The sequence below is a fragment of the Gadus morhua genome, chromosome 8, assembly GCF_902167405.1.
Source record: "Gadus morhua chromosome 8, gadMor3.0, whole genome shotgun sequence".
Classification (NCBI taxonomy): domain Eukaryota; kingdom Metazoa; phylum Chordata; class Actinopteri; order Gadiformes; family Gadidae; genus Gadus; species Gadus morhua.
In genome coordinates this window covers 3,458,847-3,484,676 of record NC_044055.1, presented here as the reverse complement: position 1 = coordinate 3,484,676, position 25,830 = coordinate 3,458,847, and the positions used below count along the sequence as shown (strand labels likewise).

The 25,830-nt window shown below is 47.1% G+C and overlaps 1 protein-coding gene across 2 annotated transcripts in view; it reads right to left on the bottom strand.

Annotated features, from left to right (window-relative positions):
- Nucleotides 1-309: 309 nt before the first annotated feature.
- Nucleotides 310-25,830, bottom strand: part of kirrel1b (kirre like nephrin family adhesion molecule 1b) — a gene marked incomplete at its 5' end in the record, with an annotated part of 33,479 nt that continues 7,958 nt past the window's right edge. Inside the window, 12 exon segments of one of the 2 annotated variants that reach the window (XM_030363740.1) lie at nt 310-6,033; nt 7,174-7,287; nt 8,659-8,786; nt 9,810-9,917; nt 11,231-11,447; nt 14,443-14,543; nt 15,427-15,553; nt 17,690-17,817; nt 19,020-19,168; nt 21,953-22,058; nt 23,518-23,668; nt 25,197-25,354. In XM_030363740.1, coding sequence (XP_030219600.1) covers nt 5,131-6,033; nt 7,174-7,287; nt 8,659-8,786; nt 9,810-9,917; nt 11,231-11,447; nt 14,443-14,543; nt 15,427-15,553; nt 17,690-17,817; nt 19,020-19,168; nt 21,953-22,058; nt 23,518-23,668; nt 25,197-25,354 — 2,390 coding nt within the window. 2 annotated transcript variants of the gene reach the window in all.

Genomic DNA, 25,830 nt, shown 5'->3' with positions numbered 1-25,830 from the left:
CTTCAAACTATACATACTGTAGATGCTCGGGCACCTTTTGCCTTCTGTCACCAGTACCCTCCATTCTAGATGCTGAATGGAGGAAAGTAATTTATCCCCATGGCAACGCTTTGCTCTCTCAACCTGAGAAAGTTTTATTTTCACCAGTTATTTTTTCATTTATTCTGTATTTAAACGCTTGCACGTGTTTTTCGTTGCGAGGAAAAGTGGAGTCCATTGAAAGAAAGCCACGACTTGGACAGGGAGCACACACATACTGAAAGGTGAGAGTTCCGGTCCTTAGCAAAATAATTGGAGTCCTTCTCGCTGTACTTATGAAAGCTGTGACCTCTTTTATTCTCAGTATAGTTGTGGGAAAAGAATTACGTACAATCAAAAAAAGAAAAAAGGACACCATAATAAAAAAAAAAACATGACAATAGGATGGCTTAAAAAGTGACTTTCAATATCACACACGTATTTTTGTACATGTGTCCTCAAGAAGAACACCTGCAGAGAACTTGAAAGCCAGAAACCTAATACTGAATTTGATTAGGACAATAACGTATAAAATAACAATATGGTGATAACAATTTGGAGGATATATGCCCACATACATTTGGCCACGCAAACCCAAAAAAACAACTCAAACAAAGTCTCACGCACACACTAACTAACACAGGTCCATTCAAACAGTTTCAAGTGCATACAGTGACATGGAAGTCTTCACACTGCAGACTATCGTCCTCATTTTTTCATTTGTCCTGAAGGCCAAGTGACGCATGTCCTTACATTTACCCTCACTGTCTCGCTCCCTCTTTTACCCTCATCTTTTTTTGAAAAGGAAAGTGAAATGAAGAGGGGAGGAGGGGCAAGGGCTAGCAGGTTGTCTTCTCCATCAATAGCTGGTGCATACACACATTACAAGATTATGTACCACACCCACTCCCTCCATTCCTTGCAACCTGCAACCCGACAGTAGAATGTAAAGCAGAATACTGTCTAAAGAAACTCACTCAGACACTTTGACACCAGACAATTCCTCCAGAGGCAACGGAACAGTGTGACGAAGAAAAACATAAAAAAATAAGACATTTCTGAAATCAAAATAAAACCATTTAAAAACAGATTTTTAAAGAAAGGAAGACATCAATGACGATGAAAATGGACGATTGAGAACAAAATCACATTGAGCTCATTACGCTGTGATATTCTGTAATATCCCCTCCCTTACATACATCCCAACATACACACATATATATATACAAGGTCAAGATAGGAGTCCGCAGATTTAACCAACTGTATTTGTTACATTGGGGGCGGGGGTTTATGATGTAATGTTAGTTTCCGATTCTTTAGATTAACATTTCCTACATTCTAGTACAAAAAAAGCAGTGATTATTACACAAACGATGCCTAACAAAAAATGAACAAGAATTAATTCATATTTCCATGGCTGAAAATTGAGGTTTTCAAAGTTTTTTCCGGCCATTTCCAGCCATTTAGAAAAAAAAAAGAAATATGAATAGATCTTTCATGATGGTCGCAATACTGTACTATATCTCATGTGTCTCTTTCGATTGTGAATGTGTGAGTCATAACTCACGGAAAAGAGCAAAGATTGTTCTCTCAGTTGAAGTAGCAGCACTGCCAAGCTGTAGCCTTTAGCCGGCAAGTGTCAAGATGGCCGAAGCGATTTTTCCCGTTGGCCTCCAAGTCTTTTATTTTATTAAAGTCACTCAGCACACCGCACAAGGTCACTTTGCATGCAAGTCTGCCACACAGGTCTGCAGGGACAACACCGTAAAGAGGTTGTAACAAGTTAATGGTATGCAGCAACCACAGCTGTGCTCAACATATAAAGTGGAAGATGAAGGGTGTTCATCTCCATCTGCTGACACTCCCAGCTAAGCAACACCAAAAAAATCACAACAAAGACATTCCTCCACTGCTATTGGAATTGCAAAGTTTCACCCGATATTTCTGTCGATAAAAGAGATTAACGTAATGAAAGAGTCGTTGGGGTAGACTGCGAGTAAAATTATGTATTAAAAATATGGCACTAAAAACTATTTTGGCTTAATGGGATCAAAATGCTTTGTAATGGCGAAATAGCATCAGAGAGACTACAAAATCTCATTGACTCTTTGAAAGCAGATGGAACAATTTACAAGGCCCGCGGCTCTTGGGTTTCATGAACAAATCACTGCCAGCCCTGAGGAGTAAAGGGCTGATTATGGCCCCACGTCACGCAACACAATGACCACGCAGACGCTTCGACGCAGTCGTGAACCTGTTTTGGGTCTGCGTCGGGTTTTTAGTGAGCGGGAAAATCACAGCCCTTGCTGCTGCTTTGCCTCGATGGAAGGTTACAGTTTTTGGGAGGCGCACGTCCGGCTCTTGTGGTGGACGCAAGGAGGGTCCGCAAGGACGTAGACCCCCTTGCGCTGCGTAAATGTGGAACCATAATCAGCCCTTAAGGCTGTACGAGATGGCCCTCACTGTCTCTGCATAGTCTGCTCACATTAAAGTGTATCCAAGCGCTGAAATCAAACAGCTGGGACAGCACCACTTTCAGTCGAAAACAGGTTATCGAAATCTTTCTTTAGAAATGCTGAAAGATTTTTCTGGAAATCGAACCATCAGTTTGTCTAAAGTTGTGTTTGCTGCAGCCTCACATTTTTAATATAAACGAAGGTCACTCTGCAATGGTATTTAGAGTAATGTTATCCTTGATGTTGGTTAAAAGATGAATACTGCCATTGTTCACTTCCTGTCCTACACTTTTCTTGAGTCATGTGACTATTTTTATTAATTTCCTTTACCATTATGTAGAGGCCAGGATCCACTAATCCTGTTTGTGGAAGAGGACCCTCTACCAAAAACAATGATTCATTGTTTTATGGTAAATCTAAGATGATAATTATTATGAGTCATATCAACACTCTTATCAACAAAACATGAGACATGAGCCGCTATTTATACACAGGTAGGAAAATTAATGTACCCGGGAATTCACATATTACTGTGTTTTGAAAAGTGGTACAATTTCTGTTTTTGAAAATCAGGTAGAGCATTAGTACGGTACATATGAAAACAAATAATATGTTATACACACAAACACACACACCATATTTGACAAAGGGAAGGGTTGTTACACAATCCAACTTTTTCTGACACCGAGCTAGAGTAGATTTGAATTGTGGGTGTTGTAGTCAGTGACATTGGGCAAGGGGGGGTGGGGGGGGTAATTGGTTAGGTTATGTTTTGCAATTTCATTTTTTCAATAAGCTTTTGAGCTCTATAAATCAGTATTAGTAGTAGAGTAATATAATATTAGTAGAGCTTAGTACTGATTCAATAGTTTGGGTCAATAAGCGCCACAGAATAATACATACTTTTTGGTGATTTTTATGGAAGCTAGCATGTTTTAGCATGTAGAACCCAAACGCAGCTCTGAAATAACCTTCACGAGTTGAATATAGAATCTTTGATTTGATACTTTGTTGCATACGTACGTGATCTTACAAATGGCAACAATTAACATTTATTTTATTCTAAGTCTTGTCAAATATTTATTCAAGAAAATATTTGGATGACTTTATTGATTTTAATGAAGTGACAAAATGATTACACTTTTGTTCAAAGTATAAAAAAAATTGAATACGCAAATGTTATGAAGAGGAATAATGAATGATTGATCGCAACGTTTGAATTGTTTTAATCCCAAATGGATTCATAGTATTTTTTAGTTAAAACTCGTCAAAATGTGTAATATTTTCAAAACATTTACAACAATTATAGACTCCCCGCAGAAACATGAAAAAGTACACCCTCCCTCCCCCACCTCCAAAATTCTGAACCTTTGGTCCTCAACTCCATATAAAAATACTAAAAAATATTTCTGAATGCCTTACGGTTTCTGATGTTTCAGTATATCTATACACGAAGAAAAACACACACAAAACAATACTGTGCAAGTGAGAAGCAAACAAATACTTTTGAGGGAAGATTGGATAAAGAATCATACCTTCGTCACAATTGAGTGGAATGCTAAGGACTTAGCATGAATGTCCTCCCAATACACAATTAGTACAGCAACTATCTCAGTCGAAAGGTGGGAGACGCACTGTATTAAAACAAAGACGAGCACTGTTGCAATCTCAGGCGAGTCACCTGTCTTTTCTTCTCAGAAAAATGTATGCGGATTGTACAAAATGTCCCCTCTTATTGCCCCGTGACCATCGTCCCTTTGCCTTTTACAAAAAAAGAGGTGCCAGTGGTTTTTTTTTCAACACATCATCATTGGCACTTTTTAAATGTAGTTGAAAGGAAGCCACATTTGATCACTCGATAAAGGTAGATCTTGTATGCCAAGCCGCTGGCCAAATATCTTCAAATGGCGGAAAGAGTTTTCAAAGTGCCCGATATACGCAAGTCCAAGCTGCCTTTTCACAAAAATACACCATAGAAACACACGGTACTTGAACAACTTGTGTGTAGGTGTGAGTGTGTGTGTTTTTGCAAAAGTGTCCAGAGTCAATAATTGAAAAATAATAATAAAATGTACTGCATTTTACTGAATTCTGTTTAGGTTTATACAAGGGATTGGTAGGGACTTTGAAAAGATCGGTATCGGTAATTTTGCATTTTTTACAAATGTAACCCAAGAAGCACAGGTGGTGGAAAGACAAGGAGCCAGGGCCAAAAATATGTGTGAGAGAGCACCTTGACCACCTCGTCCTCTCCTTCCTCTGCTCTATGACAATGTGCCCCGATGTTGTCCACTCTTTCATTTGGCTCTGGAATTCTGATAGTGGCTTTTGCTTTCTCTGATGTTAGTGTGGAGCATCGCAGTCAATAAAGATCTTCTAAGAGTCACTGACAAGGTTTTTTTTCGCGGGGAGTAAATTAATGTACTGCTGTGGACGACATGGGGGGATGTGTTGATAATGAATGCTGTTTGATGTTTAATCTGTGCTTCGGGGCGCCACTGTGGTTGTGTAGTGTGGATTTGAAATGCAAGGGAGCGAGTGGAAAGAAGGACCTTTACCGAGAGGTCTGACCGGATTAGCGGCCAAGCAAATAAAGTCCAGTTGTGTGTCTTTTGTGTAATGCGTGTGGCATTTCCTTCTCCTTTCATTCTCCCTTTCACACGTGAGTCTGCATCCTCTGCGTGTGTCTGGAATAATCAGAAGGCGGAGAGGAGTAGGAGAAACGAGAGGAGCCGCCGTACTTGCTCAGCCCCGCTTCCGGACTCTGCCCTGGCCCCTGTTCCGGTCCTGGCCCGTGCCCGTGCCCTGGCCCGTGGCCTGGTCCGTGGCCTGGCCCGTGGCCTGGCCCGTGGCCTGGCCCGTGTCCCGGTCCCGGTCCGTGTCCCGGTCCCGGCCCGTGCCCTGGCCCGTGCCCTGGTCCGTGCCCTGGTCCGTGTCCCGGCCCGTGGCCTGGCCCGTGCCCTGGCCCGTGCCCTGGTCCGTGTCCCGGCCCGTGTCCCGGTCCCGGCCCGTGTCCCGGTTGCTGCCCCACCCCCTGTCCTGTCGGGTACATCTCATACGCCGGGCCTTCCTCGATGGGCGGGACAAAGCCCATGCGGTAACTGGGGTACTGGGAGGGGTACCCGCCGTAGGCGTCGTAAGGCATCTGGCCCGAGCCGTCCAGCAGGCCGCAGTCCCCGGGGTACTCCCCCGGAGACTGGAGCGGCGGGTTCGGCGGGGGTCCCTGCTGCTGACTCTGCGCCGGCACCCCCCGGGAGTAGGTGCTGAACTGGGCGTAGCCCGCGTGGGACATCCTGGAGGGGGGCCGTGGGTCGTAGCAGCCGGCCCGGGAACCGGGCGCGCCCCCGGGGTTGACGGGGCCCCCGGGGCCCCCGCCCGGAGGTCCGACGGAGGACGTGGCACCCCCGACCGAACCAGGGCCTCCTCCTCCTCCTCCTCCTCCTCCTCCGGCGGCGGGGTTCGGGGAGCGGAACTCCCCCTGGAAGTGGACGGCGTGGGACGGGGGCCGCGACTCGTCGTGGGTGGTGGCGCGGACGTTGTAGTAGCCGTTGGTCGGGTCCTTGGGAAGGGGCGAGGAGGGGGAAAGTCAGCCGCAGATTACTTTTGGGTTTTATTTAATATCTTGTTAATGCTGCCGATGGTCATTTCTGATAGACGGGAGGAATCGGGGCAGACAGGACGAGACAGCGACGTCACAGTGGTCGGGCCGAACTATGAATGGATCGAAGGCACATCCATGACGTTAATAATTTGGGTTTGATTCGTTTTTTGCGTTTACTGAGTGCAGGTTTAAACCACATTGATATATAGTCACAGAAAATGTCTTGTTGTTGTAGCAGAAACTTTTCATGGATGTTTAATTTTAGGGCTCTTACTTCAGAATGCATTATGGGAATTATTTTTGAAGATATGCCGGCATATGGAGAGGACTCAAGAGAGTTGTGGTAATGTAAAGTCCTTAATCTAGGTAAATATACCATAACTTTAGGGCTTGGTAACTTTGTTTTGCCACGTCTCGCATGACATGACTATGGCAGTTTCAAACATAACAATGGCTTCCCATAATGACAAATAATTGCAGTGATAATCGCTAAACACGACCTAAAATACATGATTAATGTACAATTATCATCAGAACGTAAAAGAAGTGTACAACGTTTACCTTGAAATGGGTGTGCAACTCAATCTAACAATACGTCTTTGTCTGGAGACTCAATGTAGGAAACAATCTCTTGGAAACTCATTAATTGAAACAACTACGAGTAATTTTTTCTTTTAGCGCATGTGCGTGCGTCTCCATTTGTATGTTTATATCTGTGTGTGTGTGTGTGTGTGTGTGTGTGTGTGTGCGTGTGTGTGTGTGCTTGCGTCTCCATTTGTATGTGTATAAGTGTGTGTGTGTGTGTGTGCGTGTGTGTGTGTGCGTGCGTCTCCATTTGTATGTGTATATGTGTGTGTGTGTGTGTGTGTGTGTGTGTGTGTGTGTGTGCGTGCGTGCGTGCGTGTGTGTTATTGCACACACACAGTTTGTGTCTCACCCGCTGACCACATGAAAGTGAAAGTGGCGATTAAACCCTGCAGTGACCCATGCCGGACCCCCTCCAGCGATCCTACACCACAGGCCACTCCCTCTGGCCTCCACACCCACCTCCCCGTCTCCCTTCTCTGTGTGTTAACCCCCCCCCCCCCCCCTCCTGACCTTGAGCTCGTACTCCTCCCGGGTGTCGAGCGAGTCGCTCCTCACTTCCTGTTTGAGGTCCATGTCGTCTTTGAACGGCTGGTTGGAGGGAGAGAGGGAGACAGAGGGCAGAAACTGAAACCGTCAAACAACGAAACACAGACACAGATGGAAAGAAAGAGGGGGGGGGGGGGGGGTTTGGGTGGGTGGGGTGGTTGAGAAAGCAAAGGAGGAGGAAGGAAGGAGCAGGTATAAGAAGGAAGGAAAGTACGAAGGAAAGACGAGAAGGAGAGGGAACAAGGAGAACACATGTTCAGGTTTTTTTTTGGTCATTTTCTCAGACGTAATTGACAGGAGATCAGGAGGGAAAAAAACAGTTAGTGCTTGAAAGATAGTATGTCCCGTACTTCCCTTCGTCCGTCCTTCTGTCTGTCTGTCTTTCGGTCCGTCCCAGAGCATATGTGTACCTTGTTTGAAGGATTCAAACCCTTCTTGTTGTTTATTGCTCTAGCCAGCAGCTAGTATATCTATAAATATTCTCTGGTCAGCTGCTCCCAGAATGCAGTGTGCCTGCCCTGCCACTAGAGCCTCCGAGAGCAGTAACCCGGCAGCAAATCAATAAACGACCGGAGGTGGTAATTCCAGTATTTTGAGTCATTCATCTGTTTTTACCAATTAGCCAAACCCAGGGGCACGGCAGATCAGATGCTTCAGTGCACCAGTGGAGCAAGAAGCTCCGGCACAGTTATGCCTCCTGAATCCAAGATTTCCTCCACCATTGCAAATTACCTGCTCGCTTCAAAGGAGTTGGTCTCCTAACCCTCATAGCACTCAAGCTTGTGTGTGTGTTTGTGTGTGTGTGTATGTGTGTGTGTATTTGTGTGCGTGTGTGTGTGTGTGTCATGCGAGTGGTTACTTATTATGAGCATATTTATATGCCTGTTTGCACTTTTTATAGTCATTATATAAATCATGTTATTTCATGCACATGTGTTAATTCCATGCTGTTGTTGATGTTGTGTTCCTGTGCACCCTTACAACCATTGTCTCGATGTGTGTAAGGTTGCTTGCACATGCTCACAAGCATCCTCAAACCATGTCTGTTCTTTTCCACTGTGTGTATACTGTGTGTAGGCTTCGGTGTGTTTGTGTAGACACCCTGTGCGGGGCCAAGTCTGTTTTCAGTGGTTGAAGCTATAACAGGCTAGGCTACATGCTAGGCTGTTGTGTGTGTGTGTGTGTGTGTGTGTGTGTGTGTCTGTGTGTATGTGTATGTGTGTGTGTGTGTGTGTCTGAGTGTTTGTGTGTGCGTGTGTCTGTGTGTGTGTGTGTCTGTGTGTTTGTGTGTGCCTGTGCGTGTGTCTGTGTGTGTGTATGTGTGCGTGTGCGTGTGCGTGTGCGTGTGTGTGTGTGTGTGTGTGTGTGCGTTCTTCAGACCGTCCACCCAGTACTCTCCGTAGCGCAGTACAGACTTGCCCACGGTGTTCCCCGCCGGGGTCTACTCACCGAGTACATGGCCTTGACCATGCGCGTTGCCGTGGAGACGTTGTCAGCCTCCTCCTCCAGGCTGTGGGTCTCCTTGTTAACCGTCTCCACCTTGATGTCGGGCTTACCTAAGGTGACCCCGCGGCGACCTGGAGGTGAGTAGAAAGGAGACAGGAAGCAGACGGCTGTGGTGAGGAATTTTCATAAAACATAGCCATTCATAAAAAAAGACTTGTTGTCCTTTCGTCTTTGGTAAATTTGTGTCCCTCTTCCGTTCGTACGGTTAACAGAGGAACCTATTTGATGGTACGGCATTACCTGACACAAAAAGGGTAATCATATCAAAGCAGGAACAGCTAAATGTAATACGGTATTGTAAACGCAATACTTCTGCAGCCCGCTGCCCGACAATGGTTATTGGCCCTTATGCAAATGAGTGCGGGTACGTGTGCGTGTGCGTGTTTGTACCCGAGTGTGAGACCTAATAGCTTATGGTGTTAGCTATGGCCGACAAATGCAAACCATTCCCCCCACCCCCCCATCTATAGCAGTATACACTGGTCTGTCGTATCATAATAATATCTATAGGATGCACACTATAGGAATTTACCATTTCAGTTCCTGTTTATCCATCCTTTTACAGTCGTTTAATACGGCCTGCTATCTTGCGGCCTGGCGTGTGTATGTGTGTAGGAGACGGCGTAAGGGAACGCATATAACTCAACGTAGACAGAAGGTAAATGAGAAACTTACAGTGGGCGGTTAAAGGCAGTTTGCCATCCTGAATGAATATTCATTAATCTCATTTGAATAAAATGCTTTGCGGGGTGGCATACGTTTTATTCTGATGGCTAATGGCAGCGTGACAGAGAGGGGATGAAAGCAAAACTGATGGATGCATACACACGCACACGCACACACATACACACACTTTTGTATTTCAATGTACACACAAGTGCACAACGAGACATTTATTCCCAATGTAAAGATTTGTCCGTTCAAAGCGCACCGTCATATTCCCACATACACACACAAAAGAGCGCACAAACACACACACACACACACACACACACACACACACACACACACACACACACACACACACACACACACACACACACACACACACACACACACAGCCGGTGATGGAGTGCTACAGCGTGTGTACTCACTGCCTTTGCGTTGGCGATAGAGGAAGAAGGCGAGGGCCACGAGGATCATGATCAGGAGGATGGAGGAGCCCACGGTTCCTCCGGCTATGATACCCACCGGCACCATATCTGCAATAACACACACGCACACACACACACACACACACACAAACGGACACGCACGCACGCACGCACAAATACACACGCACACAAGCATGCATAAGCGCCCTCACACACGCAAACATGCCCACACGCACACACACACACACGCATGCAGACACGCTCATACACATAGACACGCATACGAGCCCACACACACGCAGACAAACACACACACACACACACACACACACACACACACACACAGAGACACACACACACAGAGACACTCTTTGTTAGGGATAGTGGATAGCAGAGGCTGCCCCAGCCCGAGGCCCTGCTGGGTGGGTGTGCTGCAGATAAGCGGCCAACCCAGAGGTACACGACTAATGAGTGGAAGAAGCTGGGGCGACTCAGCCCTCTCTCTCCTCCCTCCGAGTGTGGAGTGGTCCAGCTCTTTATCTGGCACACTCACCACCCCCCCTCCCCCCCTCCCCCCAGCCCGTTCTCCCTCCCCATCACTGTGGAAAGCTGCAAGTCTTACAATGGCTCTCCTGCAGCAGATGAGGCGTAGATAATGAACCAAGAGTCGGAGGTGAGGTAAAATAATATTCAGTTATCGACAGCAGCACAGTACAGTGCAGAGTTGTACCATTATACATAAAAGGTTTTAGAGAAAGACGGAATACAAATTTCCCATTCCCAGGTCCCCGAATTACTTAGGCTTTGGAAAAAGCGACCCAAACATAAAATGAATCACAAATCCTCCTTAATTAAAATGATCATGAATTGCAAATGTCATCTAAATTCTAATCGGCGATAACAACTGAAAGCTGTTACATATGCATAAGATAAAAAAAGATCATTCTCCCATACGACATCATAAGGCACAGAGGGGGTTGCGTGATTCTCTCTCGTTAGAAGTGGTTTTCCAGAGTTTTCCGGGTGAAACGGGTGGGAAAGCATTTAGCCAACGGTTTTTGCTTCACTCCTGTGTATTATTTTTTAAAGGTGACATATTATACCACAAGGTGTGAGTGTGATAAGCCTTTACGAGCCGTTTTGAAAATCTGCCCCTTCCGACATCACACGTGGGCGTATCGGCCTGGATGTATGACGGATAGATCAGTCTACCAGCCTACCAAGGGAACTGTAGCAAACGTCGCTCACCTATCCGTCATACATCTAGGTGTCACGCCCACTTGTGATGTCAGAAGCGGCAAATTTTCAAAACGGCTCGTAACGGCTAATCCCACTCACGCCCGGCGGTATAACGTGTCACCTTTCAGAACAGTCCATCCGTCCCCCCCCCCCCCCCTCCGCCCCACCCCGTCCCCACCCACCCTTCTCCTCCAGGGTGATGATCATGGTGCCGGGCCCGAAGGAGTTCCAGGCGGTGCAGTTGTAGGGCGAGTGGAAGTCGGACTCCATCACGTTGTTGATGGTCAGCGTGGAGAGGACGGCGCCGCCCTGCGACGGCGGCTTGCTCTGCTCCACCGTGTAGCGCTCCATTAGGGTGCCCTTCTCCTTCTCCCACACGTTCTCCTTCCAGGCCCACACCTGCAGGGCGGGGGGGGGGGGAGGGGGACGGTGAAGCAGGCAGCGCACTTTGACATAATTGTATTTCGGACGGCTGAGACCGAAGAAGTCCTTCTTTGCAGACAAACTCAATTCAGTTTTCTGTTTCGGTTGTTGAAGGTTACTTAAGACATGGATACGATTAAAAATAACAATAATCGGCCACCTATTTATTCGGACTAATCACGCACAATGTTGACATTGTCATCTTCAGCTGATTTCAAATTATATGATCTTTGATGTTCAAAAAATTACCGGAGAAGAAGTTAGGCTGGATGGCGGTGTTTATTTTCTCCGCAATCTTGTCTTTTTGTTCTTGCAACCTTACACAACCTATTTTCCACATGAATTATGCTAACCACTTTAGACTACATAGACCCATCCAATTCCAACACAGTTTTACTATCCCGATGCCTCCCAAACGACTTTGGAGTACTGCACACCTATCGCACCACACAAACTGATCAGGAGTTATGCTAGTGGCTACGAATCATCAAGCCGTCGATTCATGCATACAGTCGACCCAAACTGGGCTCTCGAACCAGAGGTTGGGAACCACTGCACATTTGACAAGTCCTCCCCCCCCCTAAACTCTACCTTTTAACAAACCACCTTCTATCCTACACGCCACAGTTACACCGATAACAGTACAGGAGCGATACTATAGCCCACAAGAGATGGAAAGAAACAGTCATCCTACTTATTGTCGGACCATGGTTGCATTACAATAAAACCTTATCGTTTTATTGCATTCTTCCGTAAGCTGTTCTTGAGCGGTTTTGAGGCACAGGTACCCCTGGTTGGGGACCGCCCGCTCAGACCCGGCCTGCCAGACGTGTGCTGGCCCAGGGGGAGGTCTGGCAGCCAGGCCTGTATCCGAGCAGAAGACACTTCAGAGCGTTGCATGCATTCCAAACAGGCCTTCTGAGGTAATGAAGTCATTACTGCTAAGTAGTCAAGTAGAAGTCGAGCCTGAATGCAATCTATGGAGGTTTCAAGGCAGCGAGAAATCAAACGGGTGGTGCGGGCGGACGATTTAGATCTTGTTTGAGTACAGATTGGTCAAAGTGGGTCTAATTATAGACCTTTAGTCATCATTAATGCACATTTCATCACATGAATATTTATGTAACTAAGTATATGTTTCATTTTATGATATCATGAATCTGTGAGGGGTATTATATACTATTTAAATTAATTAAATAAGTGATACATGATCATTTTAGTGTCGCCCACATCTCTACTGACCATTCTCTAGTCTTTGCAGAGAAAGACATCTCTCTCCCTCTCTCTGTCTCTCTCTCTGTCTCTCTCTCTCTCTCTCTCTCTCTCTCTCTCTCTCTCTCTCTCTCTCTCTCTCTCTCTCTCTCTCTCTCTCTCTCTCTCTCTCACACAAACACACACACAAACACTCAACACTGAATACAAATTGAGAAGGTAGGGCGCAACAGATGTTGAAGTCAAGAAGAGGTTTGAGACCAGACGTCTGAACTGGAGGTGTTGCGTATGCTTCTTAAACTAGTTTTGCTCCCAAGAGTTTGCATAGCTAATGCAAATAGATTTATTAATTATGCTACGGTGTGCAGGTCAAACAAACCAGATGCTATTAATTAAGCATAAAATATCAATAAAAATTAAGCATCAAATTTCAAACACAATTTCAAAATTCGAATCCTATTATTTTCTGTATGAGAAAAAATAATCATCTGCTTTTACACACTCAGACCCACACACACACACACACACACACACACACACACACACACACACACACACACACACACACCGTAAAACACAAACACCCACACACACACACACACACTTAGATAGAGTTTTACCTTGCTTCATATTTCATGTGTGCTTGCGGATCTGCATTAGGCTGAGACTATACTGTCAAATCACATTATATGCCCTGAGCAAAATGTGTGTGTGTGTGTGTGTGTGTGTGTGTGTGTGTGTGTGTGTGTGTGTGTGTGCGTGTGTGTGTGTGTGTGTGTATTTCTTCATGGGTGTAGGAGTGTGAGCCTCCTAAAAGCTTTGATTTCTGTCATGTCCGCTCTCTACAATTAGATAATTTACGCTGAAAGGTACAGACTTTTACTCTCCCCTTCATTACTCGCTCGATTTCTCTCTGTCCCTTTCCTCTCTCCCTCCCTCCCTCTCCCTCTCTCCCTCTGTCCCTCTCCCTCTCTCCCTCTGTCCCTCTCTCTCTCTCTCTCTCTCTCTCTCTCTCTCTCTCTCTCTCTCTCTCTCTCTCTCTCTCTCTTTTTCTCTAACACACACACACACACACACACACACACACACACACACACACACACACACACACACACACACACACACACACACACACACACTGCATGCCACAGACAAAATAATTTTGTCAATTTCATGTGGTTTTCAAACCACATGAAATCATTTATTGGAACATTTCCCCGACCTTTAACATGACAGACACTTCCAGCTCATTACGTTCTCATTGTGAAGAGGGAAGCTTGTTTGTGCCAAATAGAGGAAATCAAGGCCGCTCTTGAACATTCAATGAGATGGTTTATATTTCACAAAGAAGCCCAACACCTGGGACGATGGAAATGTTATTCAAAGAAAATACAGTCCTTTTAGAAATGTTTTCCCCAAATCGTCATCCCGGGCCTTCAGATCATCAACGGGCCGATGGGAGTCAGGCTTCATCTTGGCCGTGGACCCCGGCTACAGGTCAGCTATGGACAGGGGTTGGGAGACGGCGGCGTCGTCGGAGGTATCGAACCCGAACCCTCCTCGTCTGAGAGGCGAACCCGCTAGCCGCTAGCTGCTGTCTCCGTGTTTCACCTCAGGGTGGAGCAGGGTGAGGCGGCTGTCGGCGGAGCGGGGAACGCGGGGGCTCCGGGAAGCGTGACTGAATATAAAACAAACTGGAGCGGCTGAGGTGAGCAGTGGGCTCTGCAGGTGGAGATAAGAGGAAGGGTAAGGTACTCACTATCTTGTCCGGGGGAGGCGTGCTGGCGATGTAGCACTTGATCTCCCCCCTCTCCCCCCGGACGGCATACTGGACCGTATCGCTGGAGATGATGGGTGGGCCTGGGGGGGGAGAGAGAGACAGAGAGAGAGAGGGAGAGAGAGAGAGAGAGAGAGAGAGAGAGAGAGAGAGAGAGAGAGAGAGAGAGAGAGAGAGAGAGAGAGAGAGAGAGAGAGAGAGGGAGAGAGAGAGAGAGAGGGAGAGAGAGAGAGAGAGAGAGAGAGACGGAGAGAGAGAGAGAGAGAGAGAGAGAGAGCGAGAGAGACGGAGACGGAGAGGGAGAGAGAGAGAGAGAGAGAGAGAGAGAGAGAGAGAGAGAGAGAGAGAGAGAGAGAGAGAGAGAGAGAGAGAGACAGAGAGAGAGAGAGAGAGAGAGAGAGAGATGGAGCTGACCTTTACTGAACCATTGAATCAAAATGACCTAAACGTGGATTTCACATCGCATCACAGTGTTTAAGTGAAGTCCACCATAATGATTGTTTAGTCTTCCGATTGACAGAACTTGGCAGCGGAAAATGTATATATAGCAAGAATGGTAAGTATAACGGTTCTAAATACGTAATTTCTAGATAAATTATGTGGGTCAAGATCTATAATTGGTATACATATTAAAAATAGCAACCGTACAAACCCACATCATCAATATTCATTCATATGAATTAATTAATATTACATTAATGTTTACATTACATTTCATAAATACTATACTATATTCATACTGCCACTACTATCTCTATCATAATTATCATTATGACTATTAATAAAATAATTATGCAGATTAAAAAAAGAGTTGAGAGAAGTGTCAATCTAATAAGAAAACATTCAATCCAATACTGACTCTGTATGTTGTGTGTGGATGCGTGGTACTGTGGGGGGGTGAGGGGGGGGTGGGGGGGGGGGGAGGGGGGTGGAGCTAAACATGGCGAGGAGGAGGGGCCGGCGTACCGTTGACGGTGAGCGTGACCTCAGTCTCCCCCACGCCGATGCGAGGCACGATGGCCTTGCAGACGTACGGCCCCGCGTCCGCCTGACTCACGGACTTCAGGTACAGCTGGTTGTTGTTGCTCAGAACCTGGACGCACGCACACATAGACACACACAGACACACACACACAGACACACACGCAGACATAACACACATTAAAAAAAAGACACACACATCAACACACACATAGACGTCACACACAGACACGCACATACAGACACGCGCGCAGACATAACACACATTAAAAAAAAGACACACACATCAACACACACATAGACGTCACACACAGACACGCACATACATACACGCGCGCGCACGTATCCAGACAGACACGCACACACGCACACATTCAAAAAAAAACACACACATCCCCACACACATAGACACACACATACAGACGTACATGCACACGCAAATGCAGACACACGGCCTCAGCGTGTATCCAGACAGACATGTAGACGCACAAAGATTCAGAAAAACACACACACATCAACACACACACACAAGCACACAGACACACACACACACATCCAGGCACAGACACACAAACACATCAATAAACATGCAGACAAACAGACACACAAACCCGATCCGCACACACACACACATACAAACACATACAAAAACATGCATCCAGGAAGACACACAATTACACACACACATCCAGACACAAACGTGCACAGAGGCATCCACGCATCCACACACACACACACACACACACACACACACACACACACACACACACACACACACACACACACACACACACACACACACACACACAGACACCAGCACGTGGGTTAGATTATTAAACAGGTGGAAACAGGAGGAGAGGAGAGGTGAGGAGAGAACAGGGAAAGGAGAGGCATGGAGCCGAGCAGAGACTAGCCAGAGCCATCTTTAATTCATACAACATGTTGATTTTCTCTGCAGGCACCATTAGTTTTTCCCCAAGCCTTTCTCTTAACTCGTTAAGCCTGAATTAAAGATAAGCAACGCGGCGCGGTAGTGTGGCTCAGGCCGCTGCGTTACGCTGCACAGGAAAGATTTAGCTAGCGAATAAATATAAATACGATACATAAATATACATGTATTCTGCCTCTCGCTGTGAGAATGGGCTCTTTTTGGTTTTTACCAAGCACTAATTTCTCTCTTTTAACCGTCGGTAAAAGCAGTTCTCTCCATGGTCACCCCCCTCCTGTTCCTCTCAGAGCAATACAAGCCTTCGACAACCCAATCATCACATGTTATTTGAGGAAACAACAGCACCTACATTTGGGGGGGGGGGGGGGGGGGGGGGGGGGGGGGGCTGCTGCTGTCAATTGCAGTACAATTAAATCCCGTAGCCGATTCATTCGCTATAGCAACCAATCGGACAGATTAGCGCACGCACACGCAGACCCCAGACGGAGGGATTTTACTGGCGCGTTAAGCAGGTGGCCGTGTTTGGCTTGAATTAAGTCCCACGCCGATTGTCTTCAAATTGAAAACAATCATTCAGTCTTTTAAACGCGTGTCTGGAGTTGTTTCGAGGAGCGCCAAGCAGAGGGCGCTCGGCGGAGCTCTTCCTCCTCCGGCGTGTGTAAAGGACGATACGTGGCCGCCGCGTTCCGTTCTGACGGATACCGGTTCCCTCCCCAGCCATTCACTCTGCTCTGATGCGTCTCGAGTCCGTACGGATCCAGCTGTGATGCCGCCATGAACCACACTAGCTCGTTACTAATGCTCTTTTTTCTGACACCTCAAACAACCTCTGTTGTGCTTGTTTATAGGTGCCATAACGGGCAGACGTAATGGTAGCATTATGTCTCCCTAATTTGGCACCCATTGCATTCGTTACCATGCCAAGAAGGAGGGATCTCTCTTCTGTGTTCCTCAAGGTTTCCTTCTTTATAATTAGCGGATAACTTTCCCTTGCCCTTTAGAGGGCTTAGGTTCAGGAGGAAACTGTCGTAAAATGTGGCCGGTAACAGTGATTAAGGGCTATATAAATCAAATTGACTTGACTTAACTTGTATAAAGACCCTCATGCCAGCATCCGATACTGTGCCGCACAAAGTTAGCTTGGAGTCTATGGAAAAAAAGCAGGGGTTTAGCCTAGCTAGCGTAGCTAAACTACAACGTTCAGGGCTCTGTCTTTTCAGCAGTGTTGTTGTTGTTGTTGTTGTTGTTGTTGTTGTTGTTGTGGTGGTAGTTGTTGTTTTTTGTGGTGCTGCTACCCACCATGCTGGAGCCCTTCTTGGTCCATGTGAGCGTGAGAGGAGGGTTTCCAGACCACTTGCAGTTCAGAGTCACGTCAGAGTCCACGTCCACCGTGACAGGCCTGGGCTCCACCACCAGGATGGGACCAACTAGTAGGGGGAGATAGGGAGAGAGAGACACCGATGAGGGAGAGAGAGAGAGAGAGGGAGAGAGAGAGAGAGAGAGGGAGAGGGAGAGGGAGAGAGAGAGAGAGAGGGAGAGGGAGAGGGAGAGAGAGAGAGAGAGAGAGTGAGAGAGAGAGAGAGAGAGAGAGAGAGAGAGAGAGAGAGAGAGAGAGAGAGAGAGAGAGGGGAGTAAGATAGCGAGACGTACATAGAGTCAAGAGCCAGAGTAAGGTAACCGGTAAGATGGTGTATTAGAAGCAGAGAGAGAGGGGGAGGGAGGACGACAGAACACAGATCAACAAGACGGACAGAGCGAGGAGGAGAGGTTTAGAACAAAGGGCGCAGGAGGAGTGTAGGCCGGAAAGAAGAAGAGAGAGAATGGAGAGCACATGGGCTTATACCAACACAGAGGGACAGACGAGACAGAGACACTGACATTTGATTCCTATAACATTCCAATCCTGCAACATTTCAGTATTAATACAAAAAGTATGATGATATGACCTTCGCTTACGATAGTTTTTGGTGTGCAGCATGGTCTGAATTGGTCACATATGAATTCATCATCATTCGTTTAATGCAAAGGATCAACAATTCTGGTACGGCTCGGAGTACCAGAAAACCGAAATGGTTTAAGGAATGTCGATTGACACCCAGCAGTATGTGAGACTCTTACAGCCTTGAGCTGGCTCACGGTAGGTACTTGAAAAAAAACCTGCTGCTATTCTAACTGCATGGCCAGAAAGTCATTTTATTACAAAGCCAACCGTGTTCAGCATGTTAGGAATGTAGGACCTCGGCATATAGTTCATCCTCATATTATGTATTTGTCTGATGATCCTACTTGAAAAAATGTATTTCATAGAAAAGTTATTAAGGCTTGAATAATAATCATCCCTTCAAGTTCAGCTAAAAACGGATCTACCACTGCTGCTTTTAAAAAGTAAGATTCAAAATGGCGACGCGCCGTTGAAGGCACATCGTCCACATGTCTACGTCCATAGTCTACGTCCCCATGTCTACGTCCATAAGTCTACGTCCATAGGCTACGTCCACATGTCTACCTCCATAAGTCTACGTCCATAAGTCTACGTCCATAAGTCTACGTCCATAGTCTACGTCCATAGTCTACGTCCACATGTCTACGTCCACAAGTCTACGTCCACACGTCTACACGTGACACTCACAGTGCACGTCCACCAGGATGCTGACGTTGGTGCTGCCCACGGCGTTGAACACCTGGCAGGAGACGGGCTCGGTGAAGAAGGAGTGGTCCGCCGTGGTCATGAGCACACTCTCCCTGGCCCCCTCCAGAAGGACCCCGCCCTTAGCCCACCTGGACACACACACACACACACACACGCACATACACACGCATGTACATGCACACGCAAACACACACACAAACACACACATACCGGTGCATACACAAACACACTCACAGGCGCCCGCACACACACACACAGGCATGCACGCAAACACACATACCGGTGCATGCACACACACACACACACACACATGGATATCAACACACACACACACATTCACACGCACACAGACATGCAAGCAAACACACAGATACCGGTGAATACACACATGCACACAGACCCAAATGCAAACACACACACACACACAGACATGCACACACAAAAACGTGCATGCACACACACATACCCACGCACACACACAAACACACACATACACACATGCACACAAACATGCACACACACACACACACACACACACACACACACACACACACACACACACAAACAGAGAGAGACAGAGTACATGATGACATAGGGTATAAAATAGGCCTCATAAACACACAGCTGACACTATTTATAAACCAGGCAGGAGCTATAATGTATTCAAATGAAGTTAGGCTATTGAATATACCTCGGGCGCTGTGTGCTTTAAATGTAATTATTAATGACAGCCGGGGGAGATACAGTACGGTATGTAAAGCAGGGGTACACAGTGTGCCGCAGTGGAAGGCCCCCCCTCCGCCAAACGCTTTGAACCGCTTCTCACCGCAGAACCAAACCGATGTTGGACTCACAACTCTCAGCTTTTATACGCTTGGAGAACCCTGCCGTGTGTGTGTGTGTGTGTACTCTGTGGTTATTTCGTGGGGATGTGGTGGGGGGGGGGGTGGTGTAGATGTAGGAGACGCGGCAGCCCAGAGCGCTCCCACCGGGGCATTCTGGCACCCGCTCTCCCGCAACATCTGCTGGCGGTGTAAAATGCAAACGGTCAGAGAACTGTCTGGAAGCATATGTCGGGAGTGACACTGACACTTCTACCTTCCCCGGCACGATTGATGATGCTCGTCATCGCCCACGCAGACACAAAAAAAAATGAGACGCTCAACTATAAAGGGGATGTGGCGGCTTCACGTTTACGTTTCGCAAAGGATATCCGCATTGTAGCGTATTTAGCTTCTCCACTCGGACGTAAAACATGCTCTCCTTCCTGCATATGGACACATAGCCTGGCTAACGCCAGATCTCAACTCAATCTAGATTGAGATGAGGTCTGGGACCCACACATTAATTTTCTCGTATTTGAGGCGTGGTTTCCGATTGCCCGGAGACGTTTATTGGGGGCTACGAATGTCTATCATATGAGTCTTTACGTCAGGGGTCTCAAACTCGCGGCCCGGGGGCCAATTGAGGTCCGCGGGATGATATTTTGTGGCCCTATACTTGCCATCAAAATGTAGTGTTAGTGTGGCCGGCACGTTGTTGTCGAACGCACATTTCTGCTGAGTCGCTTGCCACGCTTTTTTATCACTTGTGGTAGGGTGACCAGCAGTCGGTTGCACCAGCAGAATATTCCGCCCGGCAAAACCGAAATCGCGCATATAATTCAACATCATCATAATAAAGAAATGGATCGATACGGTCACGGACAATCCGTTCCCGGCGCAAACCGCGTTGAAACTCCTCTTCCCATTGCTCAAAACGAATAGCCATCTTTACCCTGCATTAGTGTTGAAATCTTTTTACGTTTTTTTCTTTTAACGGTTCTTTATCGTTAGTATGGAACTTACACCAGCTAGAGGGGAGGTGTAAAAGATAAGTTATAACTTAGTGTTACGTTGAAACTATCTGCTTGGTGCAACTGCTATTTTTTTAGTAGAGTGTAAAGTCGAACGTTTGGGTGATTTACGTTCAACGTAGCCTAAGTGGGACCTTACGTTCTGCTGGTGCAACCAGCTGCAGATGTCTCGACAAAAGCCAAAGGACGCTAAAATGTCCTGGTTTCCACCAACGACTATGAAATGTCCCCTGTTTTCAGCGACTACATAGCTAACGTTATCTAATTATAGCCCGATCATTAACTTAGATTGGGTCAGTTGGGCTCCTTTTTTCTGTGGAAAACTTGATGCGGCCCAGCCTGACCCAGACTCTACCTCCAGCGGCCCCCAGGTGAGTTGAGTTTGAGACCCCTGCTTTACGTAGCTCATAGCCAATCGTATCAATTATACCAGCTGACGTATGTAGAGCGACAGAAATTCGATGAGAAGGAAGACGATGGGTGTGTCGAATAGACGTCGTCATCGTCTTGCCGTCCCTCCCCGTTCTGTGATTAGTTCCCTATCTCAGGCGAAATTCGGATCCATGGAATCCAGGCTGCCTCGCAGCGCGAAATGAAATCGCGAGCAAGGCAGCATGGGTATACCCAGGCTAATGAACACAAGCAATACAACGCCATTGGTCGCTCCACCCTTAAGACGCCATTTCGCCAATCATATATCGTTGCACTAATGTTTCCAATACTGCCAGTAATGACTCCAGAGACGGGCCAAGACTCGTCCAAGTCATTCAATCTCCCGGTTCGGGAACGTACTTTGATTAACTCACTCCGGTTACTGCCCTTTTTTCTTTTTTTTTCTTCCCCGCAGTGGAAAAGGCTCGCATTTAGCGAGGTATTTGCGGAGGAATAAAGGAGGGCTGGTCTGCAGCGGTCCACCCGGGGCCCGGGCCCCATTAATGAACCGTAGTTAACGCTGTAATAAGATCCATGCCTTGTCCCTGAGGCGGGACATTGATCCCGGTGAACGTGCAGCAGCACGCGGCAGCGGGGATCAGACCGGGGCTGGAGGGGTACGCACCTGAAGCCCATGATGGGCGGGTTGGCAGTGGCGGCGCAGGTGAACGTCACCCTCTCCCCTTCCATCACGGAGCGAGGCTCGATCGACAGGGTCACCGTGGGCGGGTCTGCACAGCGAGACACGCACACACACGCAAGCGCGCACAGGCACGCACACACACACACACACACACACACACACACACACACACACACACACACACACACGCACACACACGCAAGCGCGCACAGGCACGCACATACACACACACACACACACACACACACACAAGCGAGCACACACACACAGACACGAGCAAGCACACAAACACACACACATCAACGCACGCACGCATGAACGTGTGAGTAATTACACGCACGCACACACAAACACACACACACACACACACACACACACACACACACACAGACACACACACACACACACACACACACACACACACAGACAAACACAGATCAACACACACACACACACACACACACACATATACAAACAAAAACACACACAGTCAAACACAGACAAATATACACACACAAACAAACACACAAAGAAAGAGGGTTGAGAGGACAGCACTGAACCAAAGTAATCTAAATTCAAATGGAGAACAATGCAACCACAATGCAACAGTCCAAATAATGCAGTGTGTCTGCCTCGTTGGGTATCACTCCAATGCTATACCAATAACTGTAAACTAGTCTTGGATAAGGCAGGCAGTTCATTACTAGGCTGATTAACCTGTCTAATTAAGTTAACAACCAATGTTTTATGTGTTATCCTCCCGTTTCTTTCTATTTCTATCTACATTCGATGTATTTCTTTTTATGATTAAAAAGTGAAAATCAGTTGTACTTAATCTTCTAAATACATTGATGATTTGACTCAAAAGAAGGAGCATAAGCTTTCCTCTACTTGATGAGGTCGGATCCAAATGAGGATAAATATAATAATGGTACTTAAATGAACCATTAATTAACATTAGTCAATGGAGTAACAAGTAATAACTAACAGTTATTTAACAGCTAACTAATGGTGTTCATGATAACTATGTAATGGTGTCCATGTCAACTAAGGTATGAAGGTGCACATTATTTAATAGGGTAACCTAAACCCTACTCTAATGCTATAACATACGCTTTTTACAACAGGAACCAATATAAACGAAAACCTAACGAATGTACCCGTATTGTAAAGTGTTACCAATTACTGATCTTATCTGAGCGGGATTGTACTATCGAACACAGCAGGCTAAAGGCTCAGTTATTGTTCCACATTGACGCAACGCAATGACCACGCAGACGCTTCGACGCAGTCGGGAACCTGTGTTTGGTTCTGCGTCGGGTTTTAGCGAGCGGACCAATCACAGCCCTCGCTGCTGCGTCGCCTCGACGCAAGGTTAATATTTTTGTGAGGCACGCGTCAGGCCCTCGCGGTGGACGCAAGGAGGGTCCGCAAGGGCATAAGGGGCCCGTAAAACCCCCTTGCGACGCGTCAACATGGAACCCTAACTGAGCCTCAGCGAAGCAGAGGACGGCTAGGTGCCCCCTCTGGAGGCCCGAGCCCCTTACGGTGGACGTTGAGCCTCACGGTGGCCCTCTTCCCCAGAGGCACGGCCGGGTTGGTGGCCACGCAGGTGAAGTTGCGTCCCGTGTCGGTGTCCACCGGCGAGATGGGCAGGTAGCTCCGCGTGGTCACCCTCTTCCTGTCGGCCAGCACTTCCTGTGGGCGGACGAGGGTTCGAAGAAACGACATGAAAAGCGGACAACAAAAAGGCCAAAAACGGTTGTGAATGTGTACGTGTGTGTAAACGGGGGGTTTAGTGTATGAGGCGCGATGTGCACGTGGGCTGGAGATGTATCGTGTCTCTAAAGTGTGTTTTTCTGATATTGTGTGTGTGCCTCTTCGTAACGATTGGGTGAGTAATACAGTTAAACGTACCCATTTGCTCAGGGGCCCTGTGTTGGATGTGACGCATGTTCCCACCGTAGGTGAGTGTGTGGGCGGCTGAGAGTGGCAAATGTGTTGTGTGTGCGAGTCTATCTTATGGGTCTCTGTGTGCGGATACAAAGATGCGTTAAAAAAAAAAAAAAAAAGTATGCTTTTGTCCGAAAACTCTGTGAGGTCGTACGTTCTTGGCTTAGGCTGGGCCCTGTGGGAATTGACCCCTAACCCTGATGCACTGCTCTACCAGCTGGTAAAGACAGGACACGTGGGGTATAAAGCACCTGTAGTCATTCTTGAATGAAAGTACGGATGTCTTAACTGAAAGGGACTCTGGTAAAAGTAAAAAGAATCTGTAAGATAATCACTTGAATAAAAAATCATTAAGTAATTAAAATGGACATTGTGCAGGGTCATTGTGATATGTGTACACCCCTTAATCACAGTACCAGTCTCAGAGGCCTTACAGGCCAAATTAATTGATGACGACCCCTAACCCTAACCCTAAAAAAAACCTCCATAATTAAAAAGGAAGAAATCTGGAGAAGGAACGTAGAGTGGGGGGTCCCTGCATCCAGGTGGGATGCTAAGGGGTGGGCTGGGAGCCATTAATGTCTTACATGGTCGTACACGAGCAGCACCAGTAGGACAAAGAAACAAACACAAGAGGCTCATATCAAGGTAACCTATAAGGAATCCTTCATTTATAAACAGTCTGCCGTATTGTATAACATATATATATATAACATACACAGACCATATAGTAAATATACATGTCTATATATGTGTGTGTGTATGTGTCTATATATATGTGTGTGTGTGTGTGTGTGTGTGTGTGTGTGTGTGTGTGTGTGTGTGTGTGTGTGTGTGTGTGTGTGTGTGTGTGTGTGTGTGTGTGTTGTGGCAGCCCGGCCCGGGCCAATTAAGGACATGGAGAGCACCTGTGGAACAGGTGGAGAAGCAGGTCTTAAATAGCCCGCTTCTCCGCTCATTCGGGGCTCTCCCAGCCATGTGGCTCCTCACGGAGAGACCGATCCTTGTGGGTGAAGGGATTCCACCCACGACGGATGGGACCGTTGATTCCTCCCAGGTTTTTACATTCTTTTGTGTTTTGAGAGACTTTTTGTTATGTTTTGGATTAAAATGCCTTTTTGGCTTTTCCCCACAAAATGGTGTCCTGTTTGGGAGGAGGTGGTTCGCTCACCGTGCCGGGTTGTGTGTGTGTGTGTGTGTGTGTGTGTGTGTGTGTGTGTGTGTGTGTGTGTGTGTGTGTGTGTGTGTGTGTGTGTGTGTGTGTGTGTCGTACGGTGGACTGCGGCGGGCCCTCCAGCACCACCCCGTCCCGGGTCCACTGGATGTGGGCGGCGGGCTTGGCCCCCCGGGTCACGCAGGTCAGGTTGTGCTGAGTCCCCGCCATCAGGAGCAGCTCTGGGGAGCCCTCCACCACGGGGTCCTCGGGGGGGACTGGGGGCGCACACACACACACACACACACACACACACACACACACACACACACAGACACAGACACACAGACCAAGAGACACACACAAGGACACACATATACAGACGGACAGACACAGAGACACACAGACACACACACACACACACACACACACACACACACAGACACACAAAGAGACACACACACACACACACACACACACACACACACAAAGAGACACACACACACACACACACACACACACACACACACACACACACACACACACATGCACACACACACAGACACAGACACACAGACCAAGAGACACACACAAGGACACACATATACAGACGGACAGACACAGAGACACACAGACACAGACACACACACACACACACACACAGACACACCGACGCACAGACACAGACACAGAAACACACACACACACACACACAGACACAGACACACACACACACACACAAACACACACACAG